Here is a 14,157-nt window from a genome sequence, read left to right on the forward strand (position 1 = left end):
CAGTTAAATACAGACAGTAATGTCATGTGCTCTGAGGCTTTACTCAGCCTGGACTGCAGGTCTGGTCTGTGATTTAAAGAGTTCCTCTATTTTACACATGGCATGGCATGGGGTCCCATGGTGCTAAAGCAGAATGGACAGACAGTGCTGTGACCCCATGCCATGCCATGTGTAAAATAGAGGAACTTTTTAAAACACTGACCAGACCTGCAGTGAATCATCAAATATTATAAAGACTTTGGGCACACTCTACAGAAAACTTCTATTTACAATATAGATTAGCAAACAGTGACATAACTTGAGGAGCAGGACATGAAGAAGTCAGCCTCAGGAAGAGCAAACTGGGGATGTTATAAAATCATATTCTAATTCACTTTTATATGCAAGCAGCACCCAGTGGCAGGAAGGGAGAAGTGCGCGTCTAAAGGGAAGCCAGGGGTGCTGTACATTTTAAAACACTGGGAAGGGAAGCAGTACTGTCACTGGCTGCGTGCCGCTGATGATTTTCAGCCTGATTTGTGGGCAGCACAGGGGCTTAACGGGCGGCAGGGCCGCCATCAGGAATTATGGGGCCACTTACACAGCTTCAGGCATGGGCCCCCTGGAGCAGAGAACCGGGATGGGGGGTGCTGCCGCCTGAAATTGAGAAGCAGGGGGGGGGGGGGGCTGCCGCGAATTTAGAAGCGGGGGGCCCTTTACAAAAAAAGAAATAAAGAAAGAAATAAAGAAAAATATATATAAAAAAGGGGTGTAGCCATCCGGGGCCCTGGGGACCTCTGGGCCCTTTTAATAAAAATAAAAAAGAAATAAAAAATATATTTTAAAAAGGGGGTTGCCATTGCCATCTGGGGCCCTGGGGACCTCTGGGCCCTTTAATATTTTTTTTTTATAAAAATAAATTACAAAAAAAAGGGGGTTGCCATCCGGGACCTCTGGGCCCTTTAATAAAAAAAATATATATAAAGAAACATTTATAAAAAAAAAGGGGGGGTTGCCATCCAGGGCCCTGGGGACCTCTGGGCCCTTAAATAAAAAATAAATAAAAAAATATATAAACAAAAATAAAAAAATAAACATTTATAAAAAAGATAAAGGGTGTTTGCCACATGGGGACCTCTGAGCCCTTTAATAAAAAAATAAATAAATAAATATATATATATATATATATATATATATATATATATATATAAAAAGAAAAAAAAGAAATAAAATATATAAAAAAAATGTTTTTTATAAAAAAAAGGGGGTTGCCATCCGGGGCCCTGGGGACCTCTGGGTCCTATAATAATAATAACAAACATTTATATATATATATATATATATATATATATATAAAAAGATTTTTTTTAATAAAAAAAGGGGGGTTGTCATCCGGGGCCCTGGGGAACAATGGGCCCCTGGGGACCCCCAGACCTCTAAAAAAAAATTGGCCCTTTAATAAAAAATAAAATAAAAATATATTAAAAAATTGTCCCTTTAATAAAAATATATAATTTTTTTTTTATTTAAAAATAAATAAAAAAAAGGGGGGTTGCCATCTGGGGCCCTGGGGTCCTCCGGGCCCCGGGGGGCCTCCGGACCCCTAAAAAAAAAAAAAAAAAAAAAAAAATTTTTTTTTTTTTTTTTTTTTTTCAAAGGGGGATGCTTTGGGCCCCCAACAGTGACAGGGCCCAGGGCACCTGTCCCATTTGCCCCGCGGTAAAGACGGCCCTGCTTTTACCTACAGGTAAGCCTATAATAAGGCCTACCTGTAGGTATAAAGAATATCTCCTAAACCTGTACGGTTTAGGAGATATTCCCCCCGCAATGCGCCGCTGCAATTGCAGCGGCAAATGCGCAGCGGGGATCCTCGGCTAAAGGGCCAGCAGCCGCCGGACCTTGCCAGTTTGAAGTTACAACCGCTTTAAGGTTTGACCTCATATTAGATGGTTTTGGTAAACCTGAAGAGAAAATGAGTGCCAAGTGGGAGGTCCTACCTTTACTAGCAACCCAGATCAGTTCATGGTATTGTGAAATTAAATGTTGAGCTTTCCTGTAGATATTTTGCATCCTTGTATACCTAAAAAATGTGTTGAATAGTAGAGGTCTGTCTTTCCCACAGTCAAATGATTAGACTCATAATATTAGGAAAGTGCAACTCTGGTGCAGTAAACCTAAGCCGTTTGTGAAGAATACCAAATTCTGTGTCATTCCAATTTCTCAGCTTCATTACTTTCGAAATCACGGACCTAATGTAAGAAAGCAGTTCAGATTTTACCTTTTTTTGGGGACAGTGGCACTGAAAACATTAAAACGCCCGTCGGTCAGGTATTTCGTATTTGCAGAAGTTATGCAATGGCAGCCTAGGTTAATCTCTCATGACAGGTGTACTTTAGCATTATAAAAAGGTATTTTGGAAAAAATAAATAAAAATCATCTTATTCTCCTTACCCGCCTTATGTTGGCATCTGTGAGAAGCCCCTGGACACACAGAAGCTTTATCAGTTTGTCCTTTAAGTTTGGTGGGAGGGGCTCTATCTCTGATTCGTACCGAGCAAGGTTCTTCGAAAGGCAAATCAGACACCTGTAGGGAAGAATGACATGCTGAGATGACAGAAAGCCAAACCGTTCCTAATGTAAACAAGGAGGACAGGATCAATGATAATAAATCCATTATGACAAAACTACAGCCAAAAATAACATGATACAAATTAAAGCCCGTTAAAAGATAATAAAAATTAAATTAAAGTAGTACTAAAACCAAAAGAAAACATTTGTTACATTGCACCTTACTAATTGTTAGATGTGGTTGTTGCATTAGTTTTCTTTTGGTAGACTTTTTTCCCCCTTTAATTTCACCTGGTAATGCTGCTAGTAAGTTTACTGTTTTTCAAGCTTTCCTGCAGATGTATCAATTAGAGGGCTGAGACAAACCATTTACCACTGACAGAAGTGCTTACAATGATCAGCTTTTGTTAATTTAAGGAAAAAAAAATGTTACTCTAAATGCTTAAAGCAGAACTTCACCTAAAAAAGGGTAGTTATGCTTTTTTCTCCTCCTCCCCTCTCCTTTAATAGGTTTTTTGTTTGTTAAGGGAGCGGGTACCTTTTTCTGGCAGGTATTTGGCTGCCTACAACCTCCTGGGACATGTCACAGGTCCTAGGAGGCTGTGGGTCCATTCACAAAGTGCAGCACGACTCCCACATGTGCAGTGGAGAGCCAACTTCCCATATCCAAAAGTCACAGCCGGCTTCCCATATCCAAGATGGTGGTGCCGGGGACTGGTGAAGATTCGGCCCAGTACTTATCCCCTGGACTGGTAAGTTCATGTTTAATAAAAGTCAGCAGCTACAGTATTTGCAAAAAAAAATTCACAGAAAGAAGATCCTTTTTAATATATGTGTGTGTTGGAGTTTGGCTTCAATTTGTTTAGTGTATTTAAATCTACAAATTTAACACTCCCCTACCACCAGACTGGCAGTGCTGCTGTTCAAATGTGCCCCTGTGCTCCTTTATCGAGTGGAGGCATTCTAATACAGAAAGTGTGTTACTGGCAGATCACCAGGTGAAAATACAGCAGGAAAAAAATAAGACTAAAAAAAGAAAAACAAATTCAGCCACTACTTCTGATTAAACTACACAATATTACATTTTTGGCTTTGGGTTTAATATCACTTTAACAAAAACAGCTTTTGCTGCAATATTCACTTTCAATACAGAGATTTCCCCCTTCAGTACTGTTTTGTGCCACCAGATGCCCTCAATATGAAGGCCAGCATAATTCAGGCAGTTTACAGATGCTCCGAAGCACAGCCTTCTTGTAGGCACTTCTGCTGCATTTATATACATTTTCAAAAACATCTCGCCTCTACAGATGTTAACACAAGCTGCTTTGTGGTGTGGCTTAGGATTCGAGACTCATCTAAATGTGAATTAGTAGATCTCGTAAAAATAAAACAAAAAACTGTGCCCCAGGTCGCCCCTAGTTGCCTCAAGTCGTGCTGCATGAAGAAATGAATGCAAGTCTTAATGCACACTACTGCAGTCGCTCCGACTTGAAAAAAGGTTCCTGTACTACTTCAATCCGACTTGTAGGCGACTTGTACCCATTGATTTCGCCTCCAAGTCGGATCCCCGTTCACAGTGAGGCAACTTTACAGAAAGTCCCCCCAGTGTGAACCTGTCCTAAGGTAAACCCCTCCCTTACACAGGGGAACTTCACGCCAAATTTTAAATAAAAAAACAGCATGGGTTCCCCCTCCAAGAGCATACCAGGCCCTTCAGTCTGGTATGGATTTCAAGGTGAACCCCCCTATGCCGAAAAAACGAAGCGGGGGTCCCCCCCTAAATCCATACCAGACCCTTATCCGAGCACACAGACCGGCCGGTCAGGAAAGGGGGTGAGGACGAGTAAGCGCCCCCACCCCCTCCTGAAACGTACCAGGCGGCATGCCCCTATGCCGAAAAAAATGGCGTGGGGGTCCCCCCCAAATCCATACCAGACCCTTATCCGAGCGCACAGAGCAGACGGTCAGGAAACGGGGTGAGGACGAGCGAGCGCCCCCACCCCCTCCTGAACCAGACCAGGCGGCATGCCCTCATCATGGGGGGGTGGGTGCTTTGGGGCAGGGGGCGCACTGCGGCCCCCCCATACCCCAGAGCACCTTGTTCCCATGTTGATGGGGACAAGGGCCTCTTCCCAACAACCCTGGCCGTTGGTTGTTGGGGTCTGCGGGCGGGGGGCTTATCGGAATCTGGGAGCCCAATTTAATAAGGGGCCCCCAGTTCCCAAACCCCCACCCTATGTGAATGAGTATGGGGGCACATCGTATCCCTACCCATTCACCTGATGGAAGAAAAATTTCAATAAAAACACACTACACGTTTTTAAAGTAATTTATTAGGCAGCTCCAGGGGTCTTCTTCTGAACTCGGGGGTCTTCCGACTTCTCCCTTCTGCCGAGCACCACTGTTGTCTTCTTTCAGCTCTTTTACCAGCAGGGGCCCGGTCTTCTACGTCGCTTCTGCCTTCTGCTCCTCTTCTCTTCTTCGATGTTGACTCAACGCTCCCTCCCACTGTAATGCCGGGTGTGCAGTGCGCAACGATTTATATTGGCCTCTTATGACGTCACAGTCCCAGCATGCTCCGGGTGGTGCGACATAAGGGGGCGGAGTAATTATGTTGTCACCACCAGGAGCATGCAATTTTTACAGAATTTTCAGTCTTTTTTCTTTTATAGCGCAAAAAATAAAAAACCCAATGGTGATTAAATACCACCAAAAGAAAGCTCTATTTGTGTGAAAAAAAATACAAAAATGTAATTTGGGTACAGTGTTGTATGACTGAGTAATTGTCATTCAAATTCAGAGAGCACCGAAAGCTGAAAATGTATTTGGTTAGGAAGGGGTAAACCCCCTTCCTAACCAAATACATTTTCAGCTTTCGGTGCTCTCTGAATTTGTGCCCAGTGGTCAAGAGGTTAATCAGCTGATTAGAGTGGGACACTTTGAGCCTAGAATATTGCACCTTTTCACAATATTCAAATTTTTGGAGATTGTGGATTTGGGGTTTTCATGAGCTGTAAGCCATAATCATCACAATTATGACAAATCACAGCTTGAACTATCTTGCTTTGCATGTAATGAGTCTATCTCATATATTAGTTTCACCTTTTAAGTTGTATTCGTAAAATAAATTAACTTTTGCACGATATTATAATTTTGAGAGTTTCACCTGTATAAGGGAGGAGAACCAGTCCTATAAATTCCTCTTCTTGTTAATGTTTTCTTTGCATATTGCTACTTTAGCTGATAGATCCAACAATGCTTTTTAACGTTTAATAGAGTTTGGCAAGGAGTAAACCACTACTTGCTTCTTTGATGTTTTACATCATGAAGAGTAACCAATCATATGTTATTTTCTATTCTAGAAAAATTATATTTGATAGGTTGCTTTTTCTCTTTTACCCAAAGGGTGGTTGGACCTGATGGTAGCCAACCAAAATCAAAATAGCAACAGGATTGCACACCTGCTGTGTTGACTATGAGTGGTTTTCACTCTAATTTTTGGGATTTTCCATTTGTTTACATTATGAAAGTCCAACCGGAGGAGCTAAAACACACAAAAGGTAGAAGGGAACCGTCAAAGACTGCCAGATGGACAGGAATAGAGTAGAGTAAAGGGTCGTTCACATGGGCTGAATATCAGGCTGTATTGGCTGGTTCAATAGAAACTGGACCGACATTTGGCCTGTGTGTAAGAGAGTCGATCTGACAGAAGCCAGCCAAACACCCATCGTCTATCAAAGGGGCATGCCCCGAAAAAGGTCTGCTGATCGGCATTAGATCAGCGCTCTCAGTCAATGGCTGGGTGTGGTTCTATCGGGGGGCCATCTTCCTGTCAGAACACAATAGCTCAGCAGGGAGATCGCTGTACTACCGTAATTTCGGATTGTTAGCACAGTATCTCCTCCTGAGCTCTTCAGTTTTTTTTTCATTCAGCCCACTGGGTTTAACGATAAAAAACTGATAGTGTGTACCAGGCTTTAGGAATAATGACAGGGAGATCTCAGTTTGGTTATCCAAGACATACAAAAAGACCAGGGCTGATTGAGTCCACCAGTCTCCAACTATAATTAAAGGGTAGGTAAACCCCAACAATGAACTTCTGTTATTTGTTTCCTTTTAGTCAGTTAAATATAAATGTATTTATTATTTGTTTTGGGTAATTATATATGCCATCAATTTATGCAGCGTTTCACATTGATATTGTACATATCAGTCCCTGCCCTAAAAAAGCTTACAATCTAAAGGTCCCTAACTGAAATTCTTACTTACAGTTAGGTCCATATACAGTATCTCACAAAAATTAGTACACCCCTCACATTTTTGTAAATATTTTATTATATGTTTTCATGTGACAACACTGAAGAACTGACACTTTGCTACAATGTAAAGTAGTGAGTGTGTGAGAGAAAGTCACCTGAGACCACACTCCGGATCAAGTTGAGGCGTTTTCTTTTTATTGACTCGTACGAGGAGACAAGTTACAACAAAAGGACAGATATTTGCCTATTGGTTCTGACTGCCTGCCACCCGTGCAATAGGGCTGCATAGACAAATAGTCAGCCTGATAGACGCCTATCTGAACAGATAATTGCCCACTGGATCTGATCTCTATGACCCGTACAATAGGGCAGCATACATAGAGTTCAGCCTTTTGAGCTCCTATCTGACTTGTCTGTCTAACAATCGTAAAACTTGCAGTTATATACCTTTACAAGCCTCATCTTAGCCATCTCTCCTAGATATGATTGGATGCTAAGATCTACGTCAATGTAACACCTGTCCTACAACCAAACTTAATTATTCCCAGAATTCCAATATATTCATTAAAGTGATTTATAACTGGTTTTGTCCAATTAAAAACACCTGTGTAGAGACAGAACGGTACCCAGGTGTGCTAGATCAAACCTTCCTCGTCCTGATAAGACTCCACCATCAGATTTACGACTTTGGGAGAATGAACTTTCAATAACCCCACCTTATGGGTTATATGTAACAGTTTTAATAAGGGCACAAGCAGACCTTTGTTTGACCCCGTCAAACTTAATGTACTGTACATATCTTTCCCATATCCCACATAATAATTATTTTAAACCACCTGTATCACTTATCCTTGACAGTGCTTATCTTACAGGCTATAATTCAACTTCTGTCATAATGTTCCTTTTCTAATTAGTGAACTTAAAATTAACTATCCTAATACACTTTCAAGAACACCTGTGAAAAATTGTCATGATGCAGAGAGGTCATCTAAAGTTCAACACTTAAAAATTAAGACTTTTATATTCATGAAATCATTCTACTTCTAAGCAATCTTTTGCAAGCATTCATAAATGATTATAAAATAATCATCCAATTTCTCTAACAGCTTGCATAACAGTGTAAATTTGCTGTCCCCTCAAAATAATTCAAACACACAGCCATTAATGTCTAAACCGCTAATAACAAAAGTGAGTACACCCCTAAGTGAAAATGTCCAAATTGGCCCAAAGTGTCAATATTTTGTGTGGCCACCAATATTTCCCAGCACTTTGGAGACTGGGCATGGGAGTTCACTAGAGCTTCACAGGTTGCCACTGGAGTCCTCTTCCACTCCTCCATGACAACATCATGGAGCTGGTGGATGTTAGAGACCTTGCGCTCCTGCACCTTCCATTTGAGGATGCCACACAAATGCTCGGAAGGGTTTAGGTCTGGAGAAATGCTTGGCCAATCCATCACCTTTACCCTCAGCTTCTTTAGCAAGGCAGTGGTCGTCTTGGAGATGTGTTTGGGGTCGTTATGTTGAAATGCTGCCCTGTGGCCCAGTCTGTATAGGGAATTTTATGATCATGCTGTATCACTATATATTTCTGTTAGGTGTTAAGTATATTCTGTTTTGCTCTGGTCAAGCAAGTGCTGAGTGACAAATTCTGTATTCAACTGTCAGCACTGTAGAATGACAAAAATATTTTGTCACGGACATTAGTGGCTGGAAGCTTAGAGATAACAATTTGTGTGTTAGCAGTTTGAGATAATATAATGTACTTCGTAAGCAACTTGTATGTTAAGTTAGGGTGATTGTCATGTCACGTTTGTACGTCATAGCAGAATGGGAGACACAGATAACCAGATAAGCAGAAATGAAGATTTGGGTGTTTAAAGGGTCACTAAAGGAATTTTTTTTTTAGCTAAATAGCTTCCTTTACCTTACTGCATTCCTGGTTTCATGTCATTGTTCCTTTTTGCTCTGATGTTGCTGTAATTGTTCTCTGTTCTGGACACTTCCTGGTTGTCTGTTTCCTGAGGACCACAGTACTGGGAGATTCTAGTTTCATTTTCCAAACCATCACTGCTCTATGGCTCTGTACATGCACACAGGCAGGATAACATGCAAAAACGAAACTAAATGCAAAAACAAAAGTAGATGCGAAAACGAAACTACAGGTACATTATATGATTGATTTTTTATCTATTTTTAATCAATTTTAAAAAGGAATCAGTTAACTATTATGTCTCTATACCCTGTAAACAGTAATTTCATCCAATTTTTTTTTTCCTTTACAACTCCTTCAACGATGAAAACAGTATAAATCCTGCAGCCTGACAAGTGCAATTTGGAACACTCTTAGAAATGCATGACTTGATGTATTAGTGTTGCATATATATATATATATATATATATATATATATATATATATATATATATATATATATATATATATATATATATATATATATATATATATATATATATATATATGCAACACTGATACATTATATATACAGTACAGACCAAAAGTTTGGACACACCTTCTCACTCAAAGAGTTTTCTTTATTTTCATGACTATGAAAATTGTAGATTCACACTGAAGGCATCAAAACTATGAATTAACACATGTGGAATTATACATAACAAAAAAGTGTGAAACAACTGAAAATATATTTCATATTCTAGGTTCTTCAAAGTAGCCACCTTTTGCAGCAGACACATCTCTAGAACTGGTAAGAGGAGACTGTGTGAATCAGGATTCATGGTAGAATATCTGCTAGGAAACCACTGCTAAAGAAAGGCAACATGCAGAAGAGACTTGTTTGGGCGAAAGAACACAAGGAATGGACATTAGACCAGTGAAAATCTGTGCTTTGGTCTGATGAGTCCAAACTTGAGATCTTTGGTTCCAACCCCCGTGTCTTTGTGCGACGCAGAAAAGGTGAACGGATGGACTCTACATGCCTGGTTCCCACCGTGAAGCATGGAGGAGGTGGTGTGATGGTGCTTTGCTGGTGACACTGTTGGGGATTTATTCAAAATTGAAGGCATACTGAACCAACATGGATATCACAGCATCTTGCAGCGGCATGCTATTCCATCCGGTTTGCGTTTAGTTGGACAATCATTTATTTTTCAACAGGACAATGACCCCAAACACACCTCCAGGCTGTGTAAGGCCTATTTGACCAAGAAGGAGAGTGATGGGGTGCTGCGCCAGGTGACTACCTCTTGAAGCTCATCAAGAAAATGCCAAGAGTGTGCAAAGCAGTAATCAAAGCAAAAGGTGGCTACTTTGAAGAACCTAGAATATGAAATATATTTTCAGTTGTTTCACACTTTTTTGTTATGTATAATTCCACATGTGTTAATTCATAGTTTTGATGCCTTCAATGTGAATCTACAATTTTCATAGTCATGAAAATAAAGAAAACTCTTTGAATGAGAAGGTGTGTCCAAACTTTTTGTCTGTACTGTATATATATGCGATAATAAATCTTTTGAATTTGGAGCCAGTCTTGCTCTAGGTATTTTAACCCTTCACAAGTCTCCGAAGGGAGAGGATCATGGTCTGCTTCATTATGTCACAGTACATGCTGCCATTCATGGTTCCATCAATGAACTGTAGCTCCCGAGGGCCGGTGTCCTGTCGAGAAATGCCCCCTATCGAGAAATGCCCGGGTGGAACTGCGCATGCGCCGCGCACATGCAGTACGGACCCCCGGAACAGCTGTTGTCTTGAGACACGTTCATGTAGCTGAGGGGTTGATCGAGTTTGTCGTACCAGTGTAAACCCAGCCTTAGACTCAACTCGGTTCTTTTACCTGCCTTTTTTCCCAGTCCTCCACCGTGGAATACAGAACACCTCTTGCCCCCACACCACCACCTTTTTTGGAGATGAGGAGATGGAACATACTCTTCCAACACATTTCCTCTTTTAGGATGACAGTGCTACTCCTCCATAGATACAGGAAAGTGAGTGAGCATTTTCACCCTAGAACACAAAGGGGTTGATTTATTAAAACTGAAGAGTGCACAATCTGATGCAGCTCTGCATAGAAACCATTTTTTTTTGTTTTTTTGTTAAAGCTTATTGAACAAACTGAAGTTAAACGCAGATTGGCTACCATGCATAGCTGCACCAGATTTTGCACTGTCCAGTTTTAGTAAAATCAACCTCTAGCAGCAACACCAGGAAAAAATAAAGAAAAAAAGGCTACAAAAACTAAAATGAATTCAGCCACCACATCTGAGGACTGGTTATCTGCAATATATTACATTTTGGTACTTGGCATTAGTTGCACTCTAAAAGATCACTTTTGAGCAGACTGACTCCTTAGGGCTCATTTATACCATGTCTGATGAGCTGCATTAATACTGTTTGGGATTTCCTCAAGATAACGTTAGTCAATGGACCCAAATTATGATAACAATATTGCAATTGCAATAGAATAGACACATACACTAAGATTTGTATAAAGCTATTCTTCTTTACTGAAGAATGGGTGACCATTATATAGGCAGTGAGGGAGTCCTTAGTTACACAAGACAATAGAAGACAACAGAAGGAAAGACAGTTACATGTCGGTATGTGGTTTCCATCACAAAAACACACACTCCAGCTTGAAATACCCGTTAACCTAGCTTGTGTCAGTTATATGCACATACAACAAGAAAAACAAATTATAAAAATAGTAATGTACTGTATGGAGGTAAAAACTAAAACTGCATATATTCACCTCTGTGCCAACAATCCAATATCCATGAGGTCCCTGTAAAGATGACTGCATTTAGGGAGGTACATTTGTTACACTGCAGAAAAGAATTAGCACTGTTTTCCTGGCAAGGATGGCTCTCTGAAATCCCAACACCCCCACCCTGGCAGGAGAACATAATAGCAGCAGGAATTTCTCCATCAACACAGTCAACACCTGTGGTTGCAGAAAAGAAAAATCGCACCATCTATGGCCTGCCTTAAACATTACATCACCACGCATGCATTATAGTGTGTGGGTTAGTGTGAATGAGCCCTAGATCGAACAGATGATCAACATTGGAGTCCCATTATCCTTTTATTTATAGCAGTTGAGGTGTGTTCTTAGGGTTTACTAAATTATGAAAAGACAGCACTCATGTTGCCACATCAGTTAATAATTATGATACAAAAAAAAAGGGGGAACCCCAGGCGGTAACCCCAAGTCAGACTTTAACGGCACAGTAAACAATGGGGATATAGAAAAACAATCTTTAAAAAAAACATAGACACATACATGGTATACAAAGGGACATAAGAGCTCTTTAAAACGCGTTTCACCGTTAGGCTTCTTTAGGACTCATTTGGGATTCGATGATTGCAAGAACAAGGAAAAGGGTCTTACTATCTTGCAAAAAAGTCAGTCTTGATCAGCGTGCAGCTAAAGAAGATTTGTCCAGTAAAGGAAAAGGAGTTGGCTCACACAGAGAGAGCAGACATTCTTACAACACGGAGTCAAAGAGACCAGTGGCTCTAGATTAAAAGGTATAAGTGTCCTCATGTTGTCACCTCATACAGGGGAAAATGGATACGACTTTGAATATAATACACTCCCATGGTTGGATATAGCCAAGCTTATTGGTTCATTGGACATTCTGGAACATGGTATTTGATCTACTCATATTCTTTTAAGGATCATCTCCTGCCTTTTGCGGTCATTTATATCCATTTTTCCCTGTATGGAGGTGACAACATGAGGGCACTTATACCTTTGATCTAGGAGCCACTGGTCTCTGACTCCATGTTGTAAAAATTGCTGCTCTCTCTGTGTGAGCCAACTCCTTTTTCTATTACTGGACAAATCTTCTTTAGCTACATGCTGATCAAGACGGACTTTTTTGCAAGATAGTGAGACCCTTTTCCTTGCAATCATCGAATACCGAATGTGTCCTGAAGAAGCACAATGGCGAAACCCGTTTATGCACTTGGGCTCACATCATATACTATGTATTTCTACGTGTATGATTTTTAACCACTTGCCGACCTCCTCATGTACATATACGTCAGCAGAATGGCACGGACGGGCACATGTACGTACCTGTACGTGCTCTGCTTGACGTGGGTCGGGGGTCCGATCGGGACCCCCCCCGGTACATGCGACGGTCGGGTTCCCTCGGGGAGCGATCCGGGACGACGGCGCGGCTATTCGTTTATAGCCGCCCCGGAGCTGAAGAACGGGGAGAGCCGTATGTAAACACGGCTTCCCCGTGCTTCACTGTGGCGGCGTATCGATCGAGTGGTCCCTTTTATTAGGGAGACTCGTTCGATGATGTCTGTCCTACAGCCACACCCCCCTACAGTTGTAAAAACACACTAAGTGAACCCTAAATGTTACAGCGCCCCCTGTGTTTAACTCCCAAACTGCAACTGTCATTTTCACAATAAAGAATGCAATTTAAATGCATTTTTTGCTGTGAAAATGACAATGGTCCCAAAAATGTGTCAAAATTGTCCGAAGTGTCCGCCATAATGTCGTAGTCACGAAAAAAATCTCTGATCGCCGCCATTAGTAGTAAAAAAAAATAAAAAAAATAAAAATGCAATAAAACTATCCCCTTTTTTGTAAACGCTATAAATTTTGCGCAAACCAACCGATAAACGATTATTGCGTTTTTTTTATACCAAAAATAGGTAGAAGAATACGTATCGGCCTAAACTGAGGGGAAAAAATGATATATGTTTTTGGGGGATATTTATTATAGCAAAAAGTAAAAAATATTGCATTTTTTTCAAAATTGTCGCTCTATTTTTGTTTATAGCGCAAAAACTAAAAACCGCAGATGTGATCAAATACCACCAAAAGAAAGCTCTATTTGTGGGGAAAAAAGGACGCCAATTGTGTTTGGGAGCCACGTCGCACGACCGCGCAATTGTCTGTTAAAGTGATGCAGTCCCGAACTGTAAAACACCTTGGGTCTTTAGGCAGCATATTGGTCCGGTCCTTAAGTGGTTAAACAGCTCTTATGTACCTTTGTATACCATGTGTCTATGTTTTATTAAAGATTGTTTTTCTATACCCCCATTGTTTACTGTGCCGTTAAAGTCTGACTTGGGGTTACCCCCTGGGGTTCCCCCCTTTTTTTGTATTCTTAGGGTTTACATCATCTCTGATGTATATCTGCTCTTGGTGGCTTTGGCAGTGAGTTATGATTTCCTGTAGCTGATTAGGTCTCCTTTTCATGAATACCCCCACTGTATATAACACATTACACTTGACTCTGAAAGGCTCCAACATTTTTTCCATACAATGTGTATGGTATCAGGCGCATTACGCAAAGGCTTGCAATAAAAAAACAAAACAAAACAAAAACCACTGTTGTGCCGTCTC

General features: G+C 40.8%; 1 protein-coding gene across 1 annotated transcript in view; it reads right to left on the reverse strand.

Annotated features, from left to right (window-relative positions):
• Positions 1–14,157, reverse strand: part of AMN1 (antagonist of mitotic exit network 1 homolog) — an 87,375-nt gene that overhangs the window by 48,821 nt on the left and 24,397 nt on the right. The window contains exon 2 of the mRNA XM_040345753.1: positions 2,431–2,563. Coding sequence (XP_040201687.1) covers positions 2,431–2,563 — 133 coding nt within the window. The remainder of the gene's footprint in view (positions 1–2,430; positions 2,564–14,157) is intronic.

This window comes from Rana temporaria, chromosome 3, assembly GCF_905171775.1.
Source record: "Rana temporaria chromosome 3, aRanTem1.1, whole genome shotgun sequence".
Lineage (NCBI taxonomy): Eukaryota > Metazoa > Chordata > Amphibia > Anura > Ranidae > Rana > Rana temporaria.